At 44.8% G+C, this 26772-nt stretch overlaps 1 protein-coding gene across 1 annotated transcript in view; it reads right to left on the bottom strand.

The window, feature by feature from the left end:
• Window positions 1-26772, bottom strand: part of Fank1 (fibronectin type III and ankyrin repeat domains 1) — a 107674-nt gene that overhangs the window by 14648 nt on the left and 66254 nt on the right. Inside the window, exons 2-4 of the mRNA XM_036168666.1 lie at window positions 15630-15807; window positions 6642-6766; window positions 323-404 (exon numbers count right to left, since the gene is read on the bottom strand). Coding sequence (XP_036024559.1) covers window positions 323-404; window positions 6642-6766; window positions 15630-15807 — 385 coding nt within the window. The remainder of the gene's footprint in view (window positions 1-322; window positions 405-6641; window positions 6767-15629; window positions 15808-26772) is intronic.

Genomic DNA, 26772 nt, shown 5'->3' with positions numbered 1-26772 from the left:
GACTGTCCTGTACTAAATGCTGGGCTGGATAATCAAAAGGATAATAATTGTTTCTGCAGCCAAAGCATGATGCCCAGACCTGTAATTTTCTTTTACAGTTTTCATTAAAAAATCACAAACCATGTCATTTACAGGGGTCTCTATGACTCTTTATTAACTAGACTTCCCTACCTCATACCAGTCACCTGAGGTAAACGTAGGAGGTGCTTTTGAAGGCAGTAGAGAATTTGTCTGGGAAAACAAGACAAAGCTGTGCCATACAGGCCTGTGCACCTAATGGGCACTGGAAGAAAGAACAGAAAGGCTGGCTGCGCTCTCTCACCCTCCTTCCAATATTCGAAGCAGGAGATCTTCATCATTCACATTGACAGCACGATGGAAGTGCTCGCTACTTATAGGCTCCCCTAGAGAAAGCAGATGGAGAGCTGTCACCCACAATCAGGGGTGGGAGGTTCGAGCTCACGCTCTCTCCTGTGGCCTTGGGTGGATGTTCATCGTCACTTCCAAGAAGACATGGAGTTGTCCCTGTCTGCGGGGCTCACATTTCCTACTCAACTGTTTCTTTTACTGGGAAAGACCTGTTTTTCACATGTTAGGAGAAACTTCACAGACTGATCCAAAGAACTGGGACATTTTCAAGTTGTGAGGTAATTCTTCATGAGTGCCAATAGCAGAATAACCCTTCCTAATGTCTCTTGTGACCAAGGAAACCCCAGCAATTGGCACAACATGTTGCTCTTTTACCAAAGTGGCTAAAACATGCCAACAACAAAGACAACTGCTTTAGCTCCCTATGTTTGGAGAGCAAATGGGGCTCATACTCACATGGAGGTGGGGAGCATGTGAGAAACTCCTTAAAGGGGGATGGTAGTCTGCTAAGGGGGAAATAGTGAGGACAACCAGCCTAAAAAGACAATAAGATCAATGGGAAATTGAGAGGGACAATGGCTAGCACAGGGACATGGATGTCAACTCTGAAGGGGCGAGGGGGAGGCAGATCCACAGGCTCAACCTCAATGCAGCTGGCCATAGGAAGACATTCTCTTCAACTACTAGTCTGTGGTTTCACTTTTTCTACATTCCATGTCTTTCAAATCAGCATGGCTGAGCTCAAAGGTACATAAGAGATTCATGGCAAATGCCCAACACACCTACTGCCGCCTAGCACGGCACTGCCTCACCCTCTCACATTCCACCATGTCCAACACCCCTCCCACACTTGCAATGCCTGCCCGGCTTCAGTTTGCAGCTCCTGATCTAGATGGTCAATGAACAGCACCAAGGGGGGGGGGGGTCTCTGAGAAAATGGGATAAACAGGGGTCCCTCTACCCCCACCACTTTTCTGATTAACATTACCACCAATTTCAAACTGTTACAATTCTAAGTTCTAAAGAAAAACAGCTGGTCCTTCCCCATCACACAGTTCTGAACCCAGACTCCCTCCTGAGGTGCCCCTAAGCCTGTCACTCCCTCTCACAGCCCACCTGCAGAACCAGCTAGCAGCCCCTTTTCCTGTGGAAATCTCTCTGGGATGTCAGCTCCCAGGCGATGGAGTCCTCACTAGGAGATCCACATTCAAAGTGACCAAGTGATTTAGGGAGGGGGGGGATATAGAGAGGTGGGGGATAAAACTTGGAGCATGTGGGTCAGATTGGCCACAGCTGATTCCTTCTCTCTTTTTAGGTTGAAATCAATTGATATCAGCTTAAATTGCTTTGAAACCGCTATCTTCTAAAGTTTACCAAGCTCTGAAAGATTTCTTCAGTCGTGTTATACATCTTTTTCATCATTTCACACATCTTTAGACCAAAGGCTTCATTCAAATCAAGGTATTGTGCTAGGTTTTCAAAGCTAAGGCCCTGGCCAGCCTTGCTCTTCTAAGGAAGGTCTCGCCCAACCCAGGAACTTGACTAAGGGGACGTTATACTCCCAAGAGCATTTGACACTTGTCTGAAGACCCCTGTTGTCACAGCTTGGGAGACGCTGCTAGCATCTAACAGAGAAGGATCCAGGATGCTGCTTAGCATCCTGTAAACTATAGGGCAGCTTGCCACCACTCAGGGCCTGACCAGATCCAGAATGTCAGCAGTGTCCTGTTTGAGGACCCCAGCTACATTGATGTGGACTTATCCATAGGCTGTTGTGTGACCACTACACTTCAGGGGGTTAACTAACCAGTAAACTGTCCTCCCTCCCCTCCTTCCTTCCTTCCTACACAAAGGGAGAGGCAGTGTGCCTATAAGAAGCCCATTATCTACAAAAGAGCCCATTTTTTGTGTCTCTCAGGATCCAGCTGCCACAAAAACAAGTTACAGAGTCATGCATGGGAGTGTCGGAAGTTCATCTGGTCTCTACTGGATTTTCCAATGTGGTGAGTTTTCTAAATCTATACTTACTAATAAGGACTCCACATTCTTCTAAAATTCTCCTCCAAGCTGCAAAATCAGGGCTGAGCAACGCTAAGCTGTCCAAGGTCATCAGTTAGGAGTAGGTGGCATCAGAGCTCACCAAGTCCCACCGGGACCATAATTTAACAGGCATTGAGGCATCTGACCGATTCATACTTATGTTTCTATTCTTACTGTTTGAAAATACAGAATCTAAAATAAATGTAATTCCTCCTGCCCTCCCCAACAAATGCCAAATAAAAGTGGATGCCACACTTCAGGGAATGCAGATTTGTGATATTCATAGCAAGGCCTGAAAGCACCTATAGCAGTCCCCCATTTCTGTACTGGCTACCTGCGTTCCCCCTCAATGCACCCCCACCTCACTGCACCCCCACCTTACTGCACTCCTCTTCACTGCACTCCACCTCACTGTGTCATTGTGCTCTGCCTCACTGCGCTCCCACCTCATTGTGCTCCCACCTCACTGCACAGTAAGGTCTCTTGATGGAGGCGCTTCCTGCCACATCCAAGAAGTGCTGGTGTACAATAATATTCAAAAACAAAACAAGCTCATTTCATGCTTATGAGCTTGAGGGCTGTGTGCAACAAAGATGTCTAGGTGTAATGACACAACTGAAATAGATGTGCTATCTATTCCCACTTCTACTGAGGATCCTTGGTGCTTTACATGGGATTCTGGGGACAAAGGGACTCCCTCACAGAGACAGATGAAAGCAGCATCCTTACTCATACACCTTACTTGCTGAGTCTTGGAAAAAACAAAAATAAAACAAAACAAAACAACCCACTGGTCAGTTATGAGAGTCCTTCTCAGTGACAGCTCAGTCAGTACTTCCCAGCTACCAAGGTGCTGAACCAGGAAGACAGAAGAGCTGAGAATCCCACTGGCACCATGTGGGTCGGCCTAGGAAAACCTATTCAGATGGGCTGGTGGCATGCCTAGGAGGGTAAAGATGCTTGCTACACAAGCCTGGGAATCTGCATGTCATGCCAGATCCCACCAGAAGGTAGACAGAGAAAATCAGCTTCATAAAGTTGTCCTTTGACATACACACACCATAGTAAAAGATGTTTTACAAAGAAACCCTGTGAGCAAGAATCTCACAAGACACAGTGAAAAGGCCTTGTCTGCCACTTTCGCTTCCACTGTAGGCAGCAGGAGTCACAGAGAACAGAGAGGAAATTCCAGGGTGAGCAACATGTTCCACCCTTCCAACCAGGAGCTCGTCAAGTCTCTGTAGGCCTGGTCCAGGAGAATGGCCGCAATATGTGCAATTGAATATAAACAGGCTGGCCTTGGCGGGTCTGACCACACAGTGCTTACTCTGAGTGTCATGACTGCAGGCATCATGTCAAGGATGCTCTGGGATGCCCATCTGGGCTGGATGCAGTGCCCTCAGTGGGCACCCCGGGACGGGATGGGCAGGATGGACTCTGAGAAGCCATCTCACTCTAGATGAGGGTCATCTAGCTGCCGAAGTGCCTACAAGTATAATGTGGTGATGACACCTTCCTTGGTAGAACTTAGGTCTTTATTAAAAGCAGTGAATAAATCATGAACTCATTGGAGAAGATATTTGCCAATTAACAAGTAGCAGCTGTTTTTCTTTCTTTTTAAGGATCTGACTGATTAAAATTGCATGCTTCATTTAAGCAAGAGCCTCATGTACTCTACCTGGGAAGAAAAAAAAAAAAAAAAAAAGGCTGAGCATCCTTTATTCAAACAAAGTGCAGCCTTTTGTGATTCATTAAAATGCTCTCAAACTGAATGCAAATTATAAGCCCACAGAAGCATTTTTTGCTTGCTCTGTATAATATGAGCATTCTCAATTCTCTGTTTAGCATCTTCTGCCTCCTAAAGACAGCCCACACTGAATATTAGAACAGAATAAGGAGCAGTCATCAATCAGCAGAGCCAGAGGCCTGCCTCCGCCAAGGACCCCAGTCCCTTCATTGAGCATAGCCCCATGAGGCTAGCATAGAAACAGCCAAGTGCAGTGTTTGGGAGTGCTAATGTGTGAGCTTGGGTGTGCACGCAGGCATGCACACGGTCACTACCAGCAAACCTCTGTCCCTTGAGAGATCTTCTCTAATTTCCTATAGAAGCCTTAGAACTCTAAGGACAAATTCCTAGGCCAGATATCTACAGCTGCCTCTCTGAAGTCAGCTGGGCAAAAAGCAAACTTAGCCACGGGCACAGCCCTTATCAGCTGACCTGCATAGTCAAGCCAGTCTCTCTGCCTTCTTAAAAGGGCTCTATGTGAACTCTGCCTAAAAAGTCAGAAGCCCTCCCTGGCTTGGATATGTTATTCAGAGGACAGCAGGTCACTTGGAGCCCACCATAGACAGCTGCAGAACCAGCTGTGTGCACCTCTCCAGCTACATTCAAGTGAGGTTACTCATTCAGTTGGTGAGAAATGAATCTGTCCCCAAGATGTGACAATGGAGAAAAAAAAGAAAAAAAAAAAAAAAACAGTTCCTACGTCCTCCACCAAATCTTAATTAATCATCCACCCACTGACCGACCCAGCCCCGCATGTGAGAGATGGCTAACCCACCACTCCTCCCTCCATCCCGGAGCCTGCATTGTAAGTGGGAGTAAAAGGCAGGCAAAATATGTAAAGCTGCATGGAGGAAGTGTTGAGCCGGCCGCAAAGGGGAAGAGCTCAAGTGTGCACAGGGATGAAGCCTGCACAGGAAACCAGCCCTGTGCCAACTGTGCCCATGGAGCACGTGCAGTGGGCAGAGCAGGAGACTAGGTACTCCAGTGAGTAGACAGGGAAGAGGTGACTGTGGGAGGTTGGAACCACAGGGGATGTCAGGAGGAAGTGCCTCATGGGAGAACATCCTGCCTGTGTCCCCAGGAGAAGTTTTTCAAAGGCAGGCTCTATGCCTGTATTTCCCCTGCCTGCTGCTCCCTGCCCTTGCCCTCCTGTGCTCCCAGTGTGCTCTCTCTTCCCCCTTTCTCCCCACTACCCTTCTCCCCTCCCCCTTTTCTCTCCTCTCTCTCTGTCTCTCTCTCTCTCCTCTCTCTCTCCTCTCTCTCTCCTCTCTCTCTCCTCTCTCTCTCTCTGTCTCTCTCTGTCTCTCTCTCTCTCTCTCTCTCTCTCTCTCTGTCTCTCTCTCTGTCTGTCTCTCTCTCTCTGTCTCTCTCTCTCTCTGTCTCTTTCTCTCTCTCTGTCTCTTTCTGTCTCTCTGTCTGTCTCTCTGTCTGTCTCTCTCTCTGTCTCTCTGTCTCTGTCTCTCTCTGTCTCTCTCTCTCTCTCTGTCTCTCTCTCTCTCCTGCCTTCTTTCCTTCCCCCTGGACTCCAGGGCTGAGAATTGCCTTCAGCATCACCAGATTAAGGAGCAGACCCTCTTGCCTGACCTGCACAACTGACTGCAGCAGACCTCCTATGAAATTACACTTAGGCCCACAGGTGAAGTGTCCCCCCGCACCCCCCCCTGCAACCCCCCCTACCCCACGTCTCAGCTTTAACTAACTCTGTTGGAAATCTGTTCATCCGGAGCCAGGCCCCTCTTGCCGTCCTTGCAACCAAAGGCACAGTTGAAGACATAATGGCAAACCACAGGACATGTGCAGGCAAGGCAACAGCCACAGTAGATAAAACTGAAAGTTATGTTACCAGTGTAAAGATTTTCTTTGTGCAACCCTCCCCAAAACAAAATTTCACCTGCACTGTCAGTGAAAAGGTATGACTATATATAAAATAGTCCACCCTCAAACATGACACCTGATACACATACCTTTAAGTGTTTTAAATTATATCAGTCTCATGAAATGACATAAAACCAGGACAAGGCCGAGGTGGTCTGAGGGAGTGTGGCTAGACCCTGCCCACCTCTATGGAGCATTACCTCCTTGTGGCTGGGGAAGAATTGATTTGGATTGTCTTCAGTCTCAGAACCCAGGGAACCAGAAGTCTACAGTACACAGGTGTGGAGGAAGTGATACTCAGCCCATCCCTGCTGGCCCACTTCCTGAGAAAGGTGACTTCTACCCTGTGCCAAATGCCCATGAACAGGACAACCCTGGCACCAAAGCAGCTCTCCCAATTCTGGAAAGCATAGCTGGCCTTCCTCATGGCATGCTGTAAAGAGGCCCGGGCAGCAAACAAAGTTATCACAGGGCTCACGAATGGAGGGCCCAGGAGAACACAGTCTAATTTTATCTCTACATTGCTTGTGGTTATCTCTAAAAGGTGAGCATTGAGCATGAGTGTACTCACTGGTCGTAGCCACCGAGACGACTGGGCTGTATTCATATTCTCCAGAGGGGCTGGTGACCTTCAGTCGAAATCTGTACAGTGTCCTTGGTTCTAGACCTTCAACCACATGCTTTGTTGCATAACCCCTGGACGGGAGACAAACAGGGAAGCCTCTGACACCTCAGCCTTGCCCTTGTTGGATGGCATTTCCGGAGACTGATATTTTGAAACATTTAAAGATAAGTGTATGTGATGTTGTGTTTGAGGGTGGAATGTTATATAGTCACACCCCTTCACTGATAATGCAGGTGAGACTTTGTTTGGGGAGAGGGTTGCACAAAGAAAAGTCTTCACATGTAGAGTTAGTTTTCAGCTGTATATAGAGGAGCTTTGGCCTTGCCCGCATACTTGGTCACCTAAGCAGCATTTTCCAGCAGCAGGTAACAAGAGGCAGAAGCAACTTCTGAGTGCTGTCGATGTCCAGTACAGATCTGATCCCACTTTATTGAATCCCTTGAGAAAAATGGACATGTCACAGGTGGTGCCCTCTGTACCTTTGTGACGTGCACCCTCTTAGCTCCAGGTGCTGCGTAGCAATTTCCCTCCCAATTGAAACATTCCATCCAGGAAGGGATGGGGAGAGCTTCTGAGACTCTGGAAGCCAACAACTCACAGGTCGCAGCAAGTTCCTGAAACTAGTAAGATTCAGAAGGCCAGGGGAGGGGCTCTCCCACCTCTGAACTGCCTGAGTGGAGACTCTCTGACCTGTAGAGCTGCCTGAAAGTTTTCAGAGCTTCAGGATTGCAGCTTCTGTCAGTCCACACCTTTGACACAGCTGTCTTTGAGTCCTCTGTGCTCCTGTAACTAACGCCTCACTCATCCTTCCAGAAAAAACAAAAACAAAAAAAAACCCCCCAAAAAAAATAATCCCCTTGGTTCACCAAGTTGAACTTTGATAAAATTGTTCCCTTACTGTGTCATTGATTTGCTATCTATAGTAAATAAACATTTGTTTATACTCCTCCCTGCCCCCACAAAAAAATGTTTCACATAACAGTGCTTGGGGCACAACTGGCATGCACATGTGTTCTTCATAGAAATACTCATGCCCTGGGAAGGGAAAATAGATGAGATCTCCATGAGTAAACTGGGGATGAGGGGTGGGCAATGTAGGGTAGGGGGTAGGGGATGAGATCATAAGGGAATGTGATGGTTGAGCTGGAACAGGGATGAAGTAGGAAAGCAATGAAAGAGATACCATGATGGAGGGAGATAGCATGGGGATAGAGAGAAACCGGGTGCTAGGGAAGTTGCCAGGAATCCCCCAGGATGACCCCAGCTTGGACTACTAGAAATAGTGGAGAGGGTGCCAGGACTGAGTAGGCTTACCCCAGGGATCAGATTAGTGAATACTCTGTCTTCACAGAGCTTTTCTCCAATGACCGATGGAAACAGATGCAGAGATCCACAGCCAAACACCAGGCAGACCTCCAGGAGTCCAGTCAAAAAGAGAGGGGGATTCTATGAACAAGTGCATCAGGATGATGATGGGGAAACCTACAGAGACAACTAAACCAAACTAGTGGGAACTCATGAAAGTTGGATCAATGGCTGTGGAGCCTACATGGGACTGGACTAGGCCCTCTGCATGGTGAGACAATTGTGTAGCTTGATCTGCTTGGGGACCCCCTGGTGGTAGGATCAGAATCCATCCCTGGTGCATGAGCAGGTTTTTAGGAGCCCACTACCTATGATGGAACACCTCCTGCAGCCTGAGGCAGGGGGAAGGGCTTGGACTTGCCTCTAATGGATGTGCCTCCCCCTGGGAGGCCTTGGCTTCTTATGGGGAGGAATGGGGGATGGGTTGGGAGGGGGAGGCTGGCAGGGCGGGAGGAGGGAAGAGGGTGATCTTTGATTGGTGTGTAAAATGAATGAAAAATTTTTCTCAATGATAAAAAAGAATCATGCTAGCCCATAAAATTCATATTTAGATGACAAAGTTTCACATTTGAAAGATGACTGCATGCATGTGAGTTTCAAGTAGAGTCTTCCAACAGGTAGATGGGGCTAAAGAATTGATAGCTACTACATCTATTGCAAGCAAAATACTGCAGGGAACAAGTCTAAAGATATCAATGATGGCTTGCTGCTCAGAAACAAATCACACTCTAACAAGGAAGCCAGGTAACACAGTACAAACCAACTGGGACATTTTGCACCATGGGTAAAGTTCCCCTAGGGACACTGGTAGGCAGCAGGAGGTAGAGGTTTCTATGGTAGGCATCAGACTAGAGACTTGCAGGGAAGATCTCCTGGCTCCAGAGGGAAGATGTCTGAGTTCCGTATTCTGGAGCTTAGGAAACACAGTGCAGCGGCTAGCCTGCAGGCCTTCCTCTCAGAGGATACTGGGACGGACTAGTAGGCCCCTGCTGTCTGCTGAGAGGGAGGCTGAGGGATGGCCCCGCCTCAATGCAGATTTCAAGACATCAGCCATTCAAAAGGGACAGGATTACCTGATCTGGCTCAATTCTCAGTTTCTTTCTACTACCGGAATCTTTATTGGGTTTTGAGTAGATCCCAAGCATCCCTCTTTCAATTCTGTATCTCAGCCTTTCTTCCCTTGTGGTTCAAAGGCTTGACCTTTGATGGGCACATACTATCTCCAAGGCTTTGCTCCACTTCACTCTGCTCTTGTCCTCTTTCCTTCAATACACCTCCCCAGAGCTCCATGCACACCACGCTCACCATTATATTCTCTCAGTTCTCCCTCATCCTCAGCAGAGCTTCTGCAGAGGCCAAAGCCATGCATTACTATTCACAAACTAACTGTTCAAGGAAGTTTATGCTCAACCTAAGTATTTACATACAAGTTCTGTTCCATGCAACTCTTGTGAGGTGTTGAGTCAGGCAGCCCTGGACGATCTCAAGACTGACACGAATCAGCCAACATCCTCTGCAAACCCTATCTCCTAGAGTCAGCATTATGGCTGACAGAAGCTCACCTGAAGACATGGCTTCAGAGAAGAGGCAGTAACATGATGGGACACACCTGTCACTCACAAGTCTCACTTGTTCATCCCCAGAGCCCACCGGAAAATCAGTCTCTTCACCAAGGTGTGGTGGTATGAAAGGGGTAAGTACAGAACAGAGCCACTCCTGGCCCTGGATGGAGCAGTAACCTCCACTCTTCTATCCCCTTCCCACCCAGAACCCGAAGCCTTCTGGTTTCCTCCTAAACTTTTTCCCTTGCATGAGGAATGAAGGGTGAAAGAATAGAGAAGTTGCATGGTGTCCTGCAAGAAAGATCTCTCTGACTTCCACAACGGACAAGATGTGTCAGAATGAAATGTAGGGTCCAAAGGACACCAGCCCCAAGATGAAGGGCTTGCATGCCTGGAGCATAGTGAGCCTAGGATGTGTCAGATTAAAGGCATGTGAGGAAAGATGCTTCAGTGAGATCTAGCAATATCACCCAACTCCAAGTTTACCAAGACTCTTTCCCCTTGGTTTTCATCCAAACTTTAGATTCCTGGAGAAATCAGTAAATTGCACCACAAAGTTACTTCAGGTGACAAAAATCCAACAAACCCAAGAAAATAATCTGTGCATTATATCTATGTGACATCAGGCCCTATTCCCTGATCAGCCCTGTTCTGGTGTCTTTTATTTGTGAAACCACCTCTCTTCACTCGAACGAGGATGCATATTCAGGAAGGTAATGCAGAAACACAGGCAAAGGTCTAATTCCCTGGAGTAGAAGCCAGCAGGCAGGCAGGCAGACAGACAGACAGACACACATACAGCAGTGTAAGATAATAAATAGTTCTGATGGCATTATGAAAAACATTTAAATAAGAAAGCAGACATGTGTGAGAAATGTAAATATACTTATCACAATGTGAACTCTCTAAACCAATAAATGCCCTGAAATACTACATGGGCTGAAAATTATAATTTAGAAAATAAAAAAAAAAATCAGACTGGGACAGAGTATTCTCATGATAGGTAGACTACATTGCTAAGTGCCTTCCTCACTACAGTTTGGGTAAGGTTGATCCTCTAAAGTACAGGGGTGGGGGGGTGGGGGAGGGAAAGAGAGGGGAAAGGAGGAAAGAGAGAAAGAGAGAGAGAGACAGACAGACAGACAGACACACCCCTACACACAATACAGTCTCCCTTGCTTGTCCACCTTCACTCCCACCTCACAGGTGGTAGGTCTAGGGCCCTGACAATTCTGTTTTTGTTCGTTTGTTTTCTTTTTTGAGACAGGGTTTCTCTGGGTAGCTGTGGCTGTCCTGGAACTCACTCTGTAGATCAGACTGGCCTTGAACTCAGAGATCCACCTGCCTCTACTTCCCTGAATGCTGGATTAAAAGTGTGTGCCACCACTGCCCAGCCCCTGACAATTTTTAAGGTGTTCTGCTTTGTTTTTTTTTTAAGATGGAGCCTTGCAATTCTCAAGGCTGACCCCAGGCTCCTGGACTCAAGAGATCCTTGTGTCTCAGCCTCTGAAGCCATTGGGACCACAGGCATGCGCCCCGCTCTACTAGCAAATGGTTTAAATCTACCATTAAAAGCGTCTTATGTTCAACTAGTCCACATACTGTTCTGCTATCTCCCGCCTCAATTATTGCACAAGCTTCCTAATTAGCTCTGTCTGCTGCCTACTGCCTCGTCTTCCACAGCCTCATCTCAGACAGCCACAGCAGCCCTCACAAACCATTCAGATCCTGCCTGTCCCAGCTTAACAACCTCCTTTCCTTCCCCCAACAGCTTTCCAATAAAAGCTGGTGTTCTCTGGACAAGTCACAGCCACACTGTCACCTCTTACGGCCTTGTCAACCTCACCAATACTCTCCACTGGCCACTCCTCTCCTCCGACTTCCTCCAGGTGCTTTCCCATCCGACACTGCACTGGCCCGGAAAGTCCTCGCCTTCAGTATCCCACACTTGCTTCAGGTCTTGAATAAGCTCTCTCCTCAGTGAAGGGTCTTTACTCCCATCCCAGAACCCCAGCTCATCTTATGTTTTCCTCCTTAAGACGGACTGTGCATTTTTACTTACTTGCCCTCATTTATAATGTAGTGGTTTTGGGGGGTTTTTGTTTGTTTGTTTGTTTGTTTGTTTTGTTTTGTTTTTGCAACATTGGGGAATTTCTACCTGACCCCAGAGCCACATCTCTGGCATTTAGAACAGATTCATTAATATACAACAATGGGATGGATAAAAGGCATGATAAGGTTCCAAATACCACAGTAAGACAGCGAGGGAGCTTTTCAGTTGATTTAGAATGTCACACTGGCAGGATGGGGGGAGAGATGAGGATACTTGTCCACAGGAAGGACAAGAAACACACAGAGAAAGCCACGGTACTGTCAAAAGACAGGAACCCCTACATCAGAGAAAGTTTATGATCAGAAATGAGAGCTAATAAGGTAGATGTGGGCAAACACACACACACACACACACACACACACACACACACACACACATGCTCGCTGCCCCCCCCACAAACACACACACACACACATGCTCGCTGCCCCCCCCACAAACACACACACACACACATGCTCGCTGCCCCCACACACACACAAACACACACACACACACACACACACACACAGTTTCAAAAGGAAACTACCTTCACAGAGGATCACGTGCCATGATTAAATAGCACTCAGGGAGTAGACTCCAAGGATCACGACGACCTTCATCCTCCACACAAGAAGACCTGCTTGAGATGGTATGACAAATGAGAGTAACAAGAAAGCCAACCTTCAGGGCAGAAAGGAGAAACAGACAGCAAGCGGACTCTTCCCGCTGGAAAAGGCCTGGGCAGGGCAGGCCCTGGGGCATGTCTGCAAACCAGACAGAAAATGGAATGGAATACCCTGGCCCCGAAAAAGGCAGCAGAGGAAGAACCCACAAAACTGGGTAACTGTACTTCCAAGAACTATAAGGAAAGCCCAAGCCAGAAACCACTCCAGTGTGATGAAGACCACCTGGTGATGGGCTAGAGCCAAACTGCCAAAGCGGGAGGAAGCAGCCAAGTCCACCAGCCCGGTGCACACTAGATAACCATTCTAGTAAGGAAGGCATTTGCTAGTCTTCATGTTAACTAGAGACAGAGGCATGAGTTGGCAAATGAGGTCGGGATTACTGCAGTCCAAGCCTGCCACCTAGCGTTCAGGCAGTGTGCACGACTTTTCCAAGAGATACAACTTTACCGAGGCCCCTTTGGAATCAGGTTCTGCAGGAGATGCCACCAGCTCAGGATGGCAGGCCATCATCCAAGACTGTTCTCTGGCCTGACAGCAGCCAGATTTCCAGGGCCAAGGTGAATTGTGCAGACACTGCATTGGGCCAGAGGCTGGTGTATATGGCTGCTGTCTCTAAATGAAGGCCAGGCACTTAGGAAAAGGAGAAGGAAGGGGAGAGGAGGGGAGGGGAGGGAAGGGTTAGAGAGGAGAGGAGGGGAGGGGAGGGGAGGGGAGAGGGGAAAGGAAGGGAAGAAGAAAAGGAAAGGAAGAAAGAAAGAGAGGATAGAAGAAAGAGAGAAAGGAAAGAAGGAAAGGAGGGAGGGAGGGAGGGAGGGAGGAAGGAAGGAAGGAAGGAAGGAAGGAAGGAAGGAAGGAAGGAAGGAGGCCAAGAAGTAGCAGAGGAAGATAGCCAGGACAGCTCTGGCCAAGCACGAGCCAAACAAGTAGAGGGTCCTATCTTTCTCTTCTTCCATGAAAATACCTAAAACACAAGTTAAGGTGAGGAAGATGCCTCGGTAGGAAAGCATTTGTCATAAATGCATCAGGACCTGAGTTCAGTCCCCAGGACCTACATTAAAAAGCTGGCCTGTAACCCTAGCACCGGGGTTGGGAGAGACAGGAGGACCAAATAGACAGAAGGCAAACCAGGTCCAGTCAAAGAACTTGTCTCAATGGAATAGGGGCAGAGGATGATAGAGCAGAACATGCAACATACGCCTCTGGCCTCCATGGGTACATGTATCTGCACATACATGCATCTACCACACACGCTCACATGTGCACACATACACACACACGATGCATTTTATATTACATATGTATGCATTTAGAAGGAAATCACTTTAACAGTAGACTTGTGACATGATTAAAGAACATCTTAGGAATTGTGATAGCTAATTTTTTTTTTTTTTTCAATTTGACATAAGCTAAAGTCATTTGGGAAGAAGGTATCTAGGCTGAGAAAATGCACCCACCAGCTTGGCCTGTGGGCAAGACTCTGGGGCATTTTCTTAACTAATGATTGCTATGGGATAGTGCAGTTCATTGTGGGTGGTACCAGCCCTGGGAGGGTGGTCCTGGGAGTGTAAGAAAGCAGGCTAAGCAAACCACGGGGAGCAAGCCAGTAAGCAGCACTCCTCCATGGCCTCTGCACCAGCTTCTGCCTCCAGGTTCCTTCAGTGATGTAGTGAGGTGTGGAACTGTAAGCTGAAATAAACCTTTTCCTCGCCAAGTTGCTTCTGGTCACAGCATTTATTACAGTAGAAACCTAACCGAAGCAGGGATTCAGGCTCCAACATGATTTTCATATGGCAACTCTATTTCCGGTAATGCCATCTTTTGTTTGGACACAGAGAAATGCATCTCAAATATCAGGGTTGTACCACTTAGGTAAAAACTCGAGAGTGGGGTAGAGGGTCAGCGACACTAGGAGAGGAGAGAAGGGGGCGGCGGTGCAACGTGAGATCAGAAAAGTTCCCGAGTGCACCATCACCATCCAGGCTGCCCCCATCTCCCCACACTAGCACACTGCCCTGGAGGAAAGGCTGACTGAACATTCTGGATCCTGACTGCATCCCTGTCAGCCTGCTGCCTGTGAGTTTCTGCAGTTCTATGCCCGGGGCACCAGAGAAAGGTGGGAAGAGGTCCCCGGGCTCTTCTGTGTTAAACCCCTTCACACCTACAGTGAAGGCTAAGCAGGACTCACACTTGCATCTTTCTCTGGTATTCCTAAGCCACAGAAAGGAGTGACTTTATTTTGCAATGGGCTAAGTGGCCAAGGGGAGTCAAGGCAAAGGTGACACACAGGAAGGCAAGGAAAGCCAACTCTAGGATCCACTCCCTGTGGCACTTGTTCTCATGAAAGCCACATCTCTGCGAGGGCCTGTGGCCAGCCAGCAGTGGTCTAGGAGCTGGGACAGAGTGCTGCATAAGGCAGAAATCTTGCCCATCTCCCAGTGTCCCTAAATAGTGGGGAGGGGGGGTGAGACAGAAAAGAACAAGTCACCAGTGGGAAATGCCCAGCGCAGGGCTGGATTGAGAGGTGTCTGAACGAGGATTTGAAGTAAGGTTGCTGGTGGGGCAGGTAGGCTGGCAAGGACTGCGGCCTTTATATAGAGGAGGGAGTATGGAGGAAGGAGCTTCATCTAGGATTCATATTCTGGGAAGGATCTGGCCAAATAAATAAGATAATGCTAGGGAAACTATAAAGAGCGAGGCCCTGATGTAGGACAAGCCTAGCTTCCTCGAGGCTGAAGTGGAGGCTGTTTGGGGTGGAGAGAGTTATAAAGAGGACGACAGTGTCACAGAGTGGAGCAGCTGGCTGGCGTCAACAAGCAGCACTTCATTTCACCTTGAGTCCATTAACAAAACAGCCTCGGGGTTGGGGATTTAGTTCAGTGGTAGAGCGCTTGCCTAGTGAGCACAAGGCCCAAGGTTCGGTCCTCAGCTCCAAAAAAACTCAAGGAACAAAACAGCCTGAACAAGAACCATGGCTCACATCATCCAAGCTTTGTTTTGTTTTGTTTTTTTCTGCCTCTACATCTCAGGCATAAGTGATATACACTAGCATACTTCAGGAGTCAAAGAAGCTCTCAGATTCATTTCCAAGTTAACCACTAGTGCTCATTTACCAAAAATTCATGAACTCATTCTTTAAGTTCAGAGGAGCCAGGGGCTCCTTAGCTACCTGGATAACCATTCTGCAGTGAGGAAAACAAGATACAAGGTGAGCAGTTGTATCTGCACCTACGTGTAAATGACACCGTAATTGTGCATCTTAGGATCTTCCTCTTCAATGGAGAACCTAAGCCACTGCTCCTGTGGTCCTTGACGGTTCTCTTTCTTTTCCAGATCCCAGTACAGTTCGATGCTGTGATGAGTCACTTTGCCCACGACAGGAGGATGCGGCTTTGAGGATGGCACAATTTCTAAATAAATGAATGAATGAATGAATGAATAAGTAAGTGGGTAAATAAATAAATAAGTGAATAAGTAAGTAAGTAAGTAAGTAAGTAAGTAAGTAAGTAAATAAATAAATAAATAAATAAATAAATAAATGGATAAATACATACATACATACATGCATACATACATACATACATACATACCTTTCAGGACCCCATTTCCAGAAGGGAGAGAGAGTTGGTAGGTCATAGCTGCCTGGTGACCCAACAGTTTCCCACACACTGAACACTCAAAGGTGAAACCTGAGAAGCCAAAGGGCTACAAAACTCAGCAGACACATGTGTGCCCCGACACTCCTGAAGGTATGCACTGGTCCACTGATACTATAATTCATGTGACCCTTCCAGAAAGTGGGTTACTGTGGCACAGTAATTGACTGACTCTTTAAGAATGAATGAAACTGGGTAGCCCAACAGCTGGGCAGCAGGCAAGTCTCCTGCAGCCAAGCCACTGCTCCACCACCACCACCACTAGAGGCATCAGAGCCCAACGCCAGGCACAGCCCCCACCTGCACCTACTGGAAGAAGAGTGGCATCAGAACCTCCCCCTCCCCCCCCCCCAAGCACAGGCTCCACCTGCACTGACTGGAGAAAGAGATGAGTGGCTGGTCTGGCTGGGCAGCCCAGCTCTCTAGGCCCTAGGTCCCAGGGCACATTCTGCACCCCTCCCCCACCCAGCCCAGCCCCAAGCTACTGTACCACCATCCCCAGCAGCATAAGAGGCTCCCCCCCCCCCCACCCCCACAGGCTCTACCTGCACTGATTGGAGGAACAGTACTCCATCACCCCCCCAGGCATAGACACCACCCACACCAATTGGAGGAAGAGCACCCCAGAGGCAAAAGCACCATGGACATCAATTGGAGGAAGAATCAGCACCTGTATCTATTAATTAGCCCAAACCCAGATGGGTAGACAGTAGTGTAAGAATACATTCAACAACATAAAGAGCAATATAACACCATCAGAACCTAGTGGTTCTACAACAGCAAGACCTGTACACCCCAACACAGATGAAGCAGAAGAAAACGAACTTTAAAAATAACTTTATGAAGATGATTGAGGCCCTTAAAAGGAAATGAAAAATTCCCTTAAAGAAATGAAGGAAAAGACAAACAAAAAATTGGAAGAAATCAATAAATCCCTCAAAGAAAACCAAGAAAGCCAAGGGAAAAAAAAAAACAATCAAACAAGTGAAGGAAATAGTTCAAGACTTAAAAATTGATATAGAGGCAATAACAAAACACAAACCAAGGGAATTCTGGAAATGGATAATCTGGGTAAATAAACAGGAACTACAGATGCAAGCAAGCATTACCAACAGAATACAAAAGATGGAAGAGAGAATCTCAGGCATCAAAGAAAATGTCAAATCCAACAAATTCTTAAGACAAAATATCCAGGAAATCTGGGACACCATGGAAAGACCAAACCTAAGAATAATAGAGATAAAAGGAGGGGAATTCCAGCTCAAAAGCACAGAAAATGTATTCAACAAAATCATAGAAGAAAACTTTCCCAATCTAAAGAAGGACATGCCTATTAAGGTACAAGAAGCTTACAGAGTACCAAATAGACTAGACCAAAAAAAAAAAAAAAAAAAGGTCTCGCTACAATCAAAACACTAAACATACAGAATAAAGAAAGAATAATAAAAGCTGCAAAAGACAAAGGCCAAATAACATATAAAGGCAGACCTATCAGAATTATACCCAATTTCTCAATGGAGGCTCTAAAAGTCAGAAGGTCCTGGACAGACATTTTGCAGACACTAAGAGACCATAGATGCAAGCCCAAACTATTATACCCAGCAAAGTTTTCAATCATCAAGATGGAGAAAACAAGATAATCCATGACAAAACCAGATTTAAACAATACCTAACCACCTAAATCCAGGCCTACAGAAAGTACTAGAATAAAAACTCTAACCCAAGGAAATTAGCTACAACCACAAAAACACAGGCAATAGATAATTTCACACCAGCAAATCCCAAAGAAGGGAAACACACACACACACTACCAACAACAACAAAACCAAAAAATAACATGAATTAACAATCACTGGCCATTAATATCTGTTAACATCAATGAACTCAATTCACCTATAAGAAGACACAGGCTAACAGAATGGGTACAAAAACAGGATCCATCCTTCTGCTACATACAAGAAACACACCTTAACTTCAAAGACAGACATCACTTCAGAGTAACGGGTTAGGAAAAGATTTACAAATCAAATGAACCTAAGAAACAAGCTGGTGTAGGTATCCTAATATCTAACAAAATAGACTTCAAACTAAAATTAATCAAAACAGATGAAGAAGGACATTTCATATTCATCACAGGAAAAAAAATCCATCAAGATGAAGTCTCAATTCTGAACATATATACCCCAAATACAAGGGCACCCACATTTGTAAAATAAATATTACTTAAGCTTAAATCACACATCAAATCCCACACACTAATAGTGGGGACTTCAACACCCCACTCTCACCAACGGGCAGATCTGCCAGACAGAAACTGAACAGAAAAATAAGGGAATTAATAGATGTTATGACTCAAATGGACTTAATAAACATCTATAGAACATTCCACCCAAACACAAAAGAATATACATTCTTCTCAGTATCTCATGGAACCTTCTCTAAAATTGACCACATACTTTGACACAAAGCAAATCTCAACAGATACAAAAAAAAATTGGAATAACTCCCCATATCTTATTGGATCACCATGGCTTAAATTTAGAATTCAACAACACAAATTACAGAAAGCCTACAATCTCATGAAAACTGAACCACACTCAACTGAACCACCACTGGGTCAAGGAAGAAATAAAGAAATTAAAGACTTCCTAGAATTCAATGAAAACGAATGCACAAGATACTTAAATTTATGGGATACTATGAAAGCAGTGCTAAGAGGAAAGTTCATAGCACTAAATGCCTACATAAAGAATTTGAAGAAATCTCACACTAGTGACTTAACAGCACACCTGAAAGCTCTAGAACAAAAGAGGAATAGATGCCAGGAAATAATCAAACTGAGAGCTGAAATCAATACAATAGAAACAAAGAGAACAATACAAAGAATCAATGAAACAAAGAGTTGGTTCTTTGAGAAAAATCAACAAGATAGACAAACCCCTATCCAAACTAACCAAAAGGCAGAGAGAGAATATCCAAATTAACAAAATCAGAAATTAAAAGGGGGACATAACAGCAGATACTGAGGAAATCAGAGAATCATTAGGTACTTCAAAAACCTGTACCCCACAAAATTGGGAAATCTAAAAGAAATGGACAATTCTCTAGATAGGTACCACTTATCAAAATTAAATCAAGACCAGATAAACAGCTTAAATAGACCTATAACCCCCAAGGAAATAGCAGTCATTAAAAGTCTCCTAACTAAAAAAAGCTCAGGGCCAGATGGTTTTAGTGCAGAATTCTACCAGAATTTCAAAGAAGAACTAATAACAATATTCCTCAAATGTTCCACACAATAGAAACAGAAGAAACATTGCCAAACTTTTTTATGAGACTACGGTTACCCTGATACCCAAACCACACAAAGATGCAACAAAAGAGAGAGAGAGAGAGAGAGAGAGAGAGAGAGAGAGAATTACAAACCAATCTCCCTCATGAACATTGATACAAAAATACTCAATAAAATACTGGCAAACCGAATCCAAGAACACATCAAGAAAATCATTCACCATGATCAAGTAGGCTTCATCCTAGAGATGCAGGGTTGGTTTAACATACAAAAATCTGTCAATGTAATCTACCATATAAACAAATTGAAAGGAAAAAAAACCCAGGATCATCTCATTAGATGCTGAAAAAGCTTCAACAAAATCCAATGCCCCTCCACGATAAAGGTCCTGGAGAGATCAGGAATACATGGAACATACCTAAACATAATAAAGGCAATTTACAGCAAGCCCACAGCCAACATCAAATTGAATGGAGAGAAACTCAAAGCGATTCCACTAAAATCAGGAACAAGACAAAGCTGTCTACTCTCTCCATATCTTCAATACAGTACTTCAAGTTCTAGCTAGAGCAATACAACAACAAAAGGAGATCAAGGGGATACAAATCGGAAAGGAAGAAGTCAAACTTCTCTATTTGCAGGTGATATGACAGTATACATAAGTGACCCCAAAAATTCTACCAGGGAACTCTTACAACTGATAAACACCTTCAGCAATGGGGTGGGATACAAGATTAACTCAAAAAATTCAGTAGCCCTCCTATATACAAATGATAAATGGGCTGAGAAAGAAATCAAGGAAACATCATCCTTTACAATATACATACACAAACAACATAAAATATCCTGGGGTAACTCTAACCAAACAAACAAAAGACCTGTATGATAAAAACTTTAAGTCTTTGAAGAAAGAAATTGCAGAAGATATCAGAAAATAAAAAGGTCTTCCATGCTCTTGGATAGGTAGGATCAACATAGTAAAAATGACCATCTTACCAAAAGCAATCTACAGATTTAATGCAATCCCCATCAAAATCCCAACACAATTATTCACAGACCTCAAAAGACCAATACCCAACTTCATATGGGGGAAAAAAACAGAATAGCCAAAACAATCCTTTACAATAAAGGAACCTCTGGAGGCATCTCTATCCCTGACTTCAAGCTCTACTATAGAGTAATAAAAACAGCTTGGTGTTGGCATAAAAACAGGCACATGGACCAATGGAATTGAATTGAAGACCCTAGCATTCATCTATGAACTCTTGATTTTTGACAAAGAAGCCAAAATTATACAATGGAAAAAAGAAAGCATCTTTAATAAATGGTGCTGGCATAACTGGATGTCAACATGTAGAAGACTGCAAATAGATCCATATCTATTGCTATGCACAAAACTCAAGTCCTAGTGGATCAAAGACCTCAATATAAATCCATTTACACTGAACCTGATAGAAGAGAAAGTGGGAAGTGGAATTGAATGCATCGGCACAAAAGACTACTTCCTTCACACTAAACCTAGCAAGATGCACCACCCCTGCGACAGCCTGAGAAACACATGTCCTGTATCTGCCTTTTTTGTGCACCACTTCTAGCTCACCCTTCAGGTAGAGACCCCAGTCTCATGCTGTCAACCCCATACAATGCCATGAAGTATCCTTGTCATGACTCCAATGTCTAATCAGGGAGCCTAAGTCTGCTGCCAATTCCACCCACCCCACCAGCAAAGGTTAGCAGCGACCACTCAAAAGAGAGAAATGTGCTTCACAAACACTATAAAGTCCAGACAGGAACTGAGTAGTTGGCATGAACAGTAGTCTTGGCCAGGGATGGGGGTGAGGTTAAGGTTTCTACAAGAGAAATAGTAGGTGATATAAAACTATTGTTTTGCTTTTTTTCTCAGGCAACCTAGAAGAATGTGACAGGGCATTTCGTCTTCACAGTATTATGCCAAGGTAGGGTGTGATTTCCCCATGGTGAGAACAGTGGTGTCAGCCAGGCATCGTGGCACTTTACCTGTAGCCTCAGCACTCAAGTGGAAGATCATGAGTTTCAACTCATCCTGGAATACATACAATACAGAACCTGTTCCCCAAACTGCCATGGAAGAAAAAAATAGGACTGGAAAGATGGCTCAGTGAAGAGTGCTTTCTGCTCTTCCAGAGGAGCCCAGCTCTGTTCTCAGCACTCATGCACAAAGACCTGTAACAGCAGCTCCAGGAGATCTGACTTATGTGCACAAACCTACATACAAACAGACACACATACACATACAAAATTAAACACACACACACACCAACCAGGAGTTTCCATCCTAATATACTGACATACATTTACTCTCTCTTCCCCCCCCCACACACACACATATGCACGCATGCACGCACGCGCGCACACACACTCACACATTTTAGGTGCTTGTATTTGGCCACTGTAATGTTTTACAGTCCTAAGTGCAGTATAACTGAGACAGAGAGCCATGATTAGAGCCTTGGTAAGCACTGACAGAAACAGCAAGCCACGGGCCCAGCAACAGCAACAAGCTTCTTTGATGGTTTGCACCAGGAAGTATTACAAGCAGTTCATTCATGCCTGTAATTCACTTAACTTTTGCCAAATTTATTTATATGGTGTAAAGATTTTTATTATCTCTATCATAAGCATCTGGCTTCTGTGGAACCACACACAAGTGGCATACATCCACATGGATATACACATACACATAATTAAATATCATAAAAATAAATAATGATATAATTTACCAACTGAACTACATCCTTAGGCCATGATACTCTATTTTTATAGAGAAAACTTGGTGTAAGTACCAGATCTTTGCAAAGGCGATTTTGTTTCACTTTTGTGATAACCAGATTTGATCCTAAAATCTTATCTCACAAATTTAGGCTTAAAGTTGAACTTTTCTAAAGATTCCAGACAAAGATAAAAAGAGATGTACTCAATTCTTCATGATTCCTTTATATAATTGGTAGAATTATCCAACTTTTCTTAAAAGTCTCCAAAAAGTGAAAAGATGGAAAAATCAACTGCAAGGCCCTGCAAAGGACAATCGTAACGGATGTATGCTATGCACCATAAAAGCTTTCTGTAATAAAATCCTCCAGAAAACATGACAAATAAAACAATTTTATACCCCTGGAGCCATTTGCCAAGTGATAAATAGTGAATATGAAATCATGACAGTTCCATTCACTGTCACCATTCAGTCCCTGTGAGCACTCAGAAAAGCCCACAAGGCATCACTCCAAGGCCATAAGAAGCTGGTGATAAAAGCCGTTACTTACAAACCACAGGCCCCAGTGCAGAAAAGGATGGCTTATGCAAACTGCTCTACAGCTTTAGGCCTTCACTTCCTGAGGTTTTAAAGGGATTGTTAGAGTGTCCTGAAAAGAAATGTGCCAATTCCAAGGGAGAAGATAAATAAATGAGTGACTACCAGGCCGCAAAGCATTCTTATGACAATCAGCTGGCTATAATTCAAAGCTACAGTGAGATTAGGGTGTTTGAACTCTGAAATTAGTATTTATGATTAGGACCACAAAAAATAGAATATTATAAAGATGAAAAACCAGTAAGTCCATTTGTCATATGAATATATATACCATAAAGCAGATATATCACTTAACTCGTCTCCGGAAAACACACCTGACTCTACACTAGAACCAGGTTTCACATGCCTTTCATCCCTGTACTGAGGAGGCAGAGGCAGGCAGATCTCAGTGAGTTCAAGGCCAGTCTGGTCTACATAGTGAGTTCCAGGACAGCCAGAGAAACCCTGTCTGGAAAAACCAAATGTGTGTGTGTGTGTGTGTGTGTGTGTGTGTGTGTGTGTGTGAAAAATGTTTGCAGGTATACTTATTAGAAGATAAAAATGTAACTCAGGTATCAAAACAGTCACATGGTGATAATGGTTTCAACTTTCCATTAAAAATAAGACAGCTAAATTAAGTTTGATCCACCAAGTCTGCCACTGGACTTTATAAAGTGGGGTTCTGTAATGTCTGAACACATGAAGGGAACAATACGCAAGGAGATAGTGGAGAAGCTTTTCTGCTGCTAAGGATCTGCAGGCAGAGTGCACACACCATTGACCTGATGCTTTGTAATATGTCTAATCTGCACTTATTTTCATCGCCAGGCAGTCTTAGCTTTAAAAAAAAAAAAAGTTCTTTCTACATATCCCTAGCATTTCTGGAACTCACTATATAGACCAGGCTAGCCTTGAATTCACAGAGATCCATTTGCCTCTGCCTCCCAAGTGCTGAAATTAAAGGTGTGCACCACTACACCAGTGCCCTTGGCTTTTAATATTGAGAAATGTTGCTTCCTCCGCAGACCCTGCACAGATTTTCCTCACCAGGAACATGGACATGAATAAGGATACTGCCTCGGTCTTACTTTTCTGCTGCGGTGGTAAAATACCATGACTAGGCAATTTATAGAAAGACTGATTTATTTGAGCTTACGGTGCAAAAGGGATAAGAGTCCATCATGGGCAAGAAGTGTGGCAATGGGCCACAAGCATGGCAGCCAGAACAAGAAGCTAAGAGAGCTCACATCCTCAACCACAAGCATGAAGCCAACAGAGAAAATGCAAAATGGTGTGAGGCTTTCATCTCAAAGCCTTCTTCCTCCAGCAAGGCTGGCCTGGCCTCCTACCTTTCCCCAAACAGTGCCATCAAATGTAGACCATGTGTTCAAATGCCTGAGGCAATGGGGCATTTTCATTCAATGTTCCACAGCCTCCCTCTCAGACTTCATATAAAGAAAAAATAAGAAACAAAAATATTGAAAAATTACTAAAGTTTACATTGAAAAACTAAATAACAAAAACATTTCTTGTTTGGTTTTGCTCTTTTGGAGGGCCTGCCCCCCAGCTCCCGAATAAATCACACATGGAGGCTTATTCTTAATTACAAATGCCTAGCTTTAGCTTGGCTTGTTTCTTGCCAGCTCTTCTTAAATTAAATTATCCCCATCTACCTTCTGCCTCTGGGCTTTTACCATTCTCTTACTCTTACTCCGTGGCTGGCTGTCTAGCCCCTGAAGTCCTCTTCCTTCTCTGGCTACTTCCTTATCTCCTCCCAGATTTCTCCTTCTATATCGTCTTTCTTCCTGCCAGCCCCACCTATCCTTTCTCTGCCTTGCTATTGGCCATTCAGTACTTTATAAGACAGACCATCAGGTGGTTTAGACAGGCACAGTAACACAGCTTCACAGAGTTAAACAAATGCAACATAAACAAAAGTAACACACCTTAATATTCTACAACAGACATTGAAAAGTTACTAAAGTTTACAAAGGGTTTCACAGACCTACTTGACAAATGTTTTTGCTACACAGAAACTCTACTTGGAATTTCATATGAGTAACAGGTCATAGACAAAGTCAGAAATTGAACTTTCAAAGCATTTCTTTTCTTTATTGATGCTCAGGCTGACTCTAAGCATGGAGCCATGCAGGGCACTCCATCACAGGCACATCTGACCTGCTGGGGATTTGGCAATCTTGATTCACCTGGAGCTGGAGTAACAGGATCAAAGAGGGAACACAGCTCATTCAAGGCTACACACCTGGTGTGTAGGGAGTGGAGCTTTCAAGCCAGGTTCCTCATTCCAAAGTCTGTGTTCCTTCCCAGATTGACCACTTTCCTGTAGATGAACAGCCAATGACTCTGGTAAAGTCATCTCTGAAATTAGATGTGAAGAGTCAAATTGTCATATATATACATGTGTGTGTGTGTGTGTGTGTGTGTGTGTGTGTGTGTGTGTGTATTCCTTTGGCACAGTGTGTCACTGAAGTTGAATTCACACTGAGAAATGGTCTTGCTCGTAGCAACAGGAAAATGTCTCAGTGTATAAGACTGGTTTGCATACATCCTTAGGGAAGGTGCAGCTGAGGACCTTGCCAAGAGTTCCACACAAGAGAGGTCACGGCAAAATGTAACCGGCCTTCCTGATGCTCAACACAGTTGGCACAACACAATCCAAACTGTGTTTCACACGGGGCGGACTTGCTAAAATTGGAACTTCCCAACTGCAAGGAGAAGGAAGGCCAGGGTTAGACTATGCCCAACAGTGTGAACTGGGAGATCTCTTGGGAAAGCAACTCAAGGCTGATCAAAAGAATTCCTGTTCTCATAAGCTCACAATCCCACTGCTGGTGAGAGCCCCAACATGTGCAAAAGGGGCCACAGCAGCTTTGCTTTGAGGGATGGGACTGAAAACTACCTAAGTGGCCAGCATGAGTTATGAATGGTCTGTACACTCAAATACTATGTAGCCATTAAGATAAAGTTACAATTCATTCATTCTAAAGATAACTGGAAAGTTGAGTTGCTAAGAGTTATAAAACAATGTTTACAGAATGATACAATGTATGTAGAGTTAGGTTTTAACATCTGTAAGGGGTGTCCAGATGGTAAGGGTGCTTGCTGCCAAGCCTGATGAGGAGTTTGATTCCCAAGACCCCAGTGCTGGGGGAGGGACTGACTTCTAAAAGTTGTCCTCTGATCTCCACATATGCCATGGCATGTGTGTATACACATGCACACAAAATAAATGTAATTTTAACAATTAAAATAAAATCTTTATCAGGGAAAGGAAGCAAAGGAATGGAACGCAGGAAAAGTGATTTAATTGGCAACACTATTCTTTAAACTACATGCCACTCATGTGGCAGCATGTGAACACTTTATGTACTTGGTGTGATTTACTTAGAGGAAAACAAGGTCCTAGGAGCACTGAGGAGTCGATACCCTCACTCTGCCTTATGCACGTGCCCTCGATGAGTACACTGGTAAACCAGACTCCCAGTCTCAAGCGTTCTTGTCAAGGTCACACTCAGAAACCCAGAAGGGCTGCCTGTCTTGGGTGTCCCTGTATTTCAGGGACACTTCCATCCAGGTGGAAACCAGGCCGTGGAGGACAGTACACAAGGATCCTTCACTCTCCTCACCATTCAGTACATGCTTGATTTCAGCTCATCTGAGAGGAGGTTCTGTTTTACATGTGCTTACAGTTAATCTAACCATGACAGATGAGCAGAGTTTGAACATACAATGAGAAACATTTCATCCTATGGCTGTCAGACCTCATGTAGATTCTGTGTTTATAATTCATCAGTAGTTAGGAAAAATACACAGAAGCTAACTTCCAGTATGCACAGAATCCAAGCATGATGGCATAGGCCTGTAATCTCAGCACTCAGGAGGCAGGAGCATTGCTTTGAGTTTGATGCTAGCCTTAACTACGTGCTGAATGTCAGGACAGCCAGGCAGCCCTTAAAAAAATGCAGACACTCCCAATCCCTCTATCATGAGAGTTCAAAAAATTAGGTGAGCCTATCAGGCAGTTCATGTGAGTCATTCCCCAAGAGGCGACAATGGACTCCTTAACTCTGGGGCTAGTCAG

This window comes from Onychomys torridus, chromosome 1 (assembly GCF_903995425.1).
Source record: "Onychomys torridus chromosome 1, mOncTor1.1, whole genome shotgun sequence".
In the NCBI taxonomy this organism is placed as follows: Eukaryota; Metazoa; Chordata; class Mammalia; order Rodentia; family Cricetidae; genus Onychomys; species Onychomys torridus.
The sequence above is the reverse complement of the archived record's forward strand: the minus strand, read 5'-3'. Positions and strand labels throughout refer to the sequence as shown.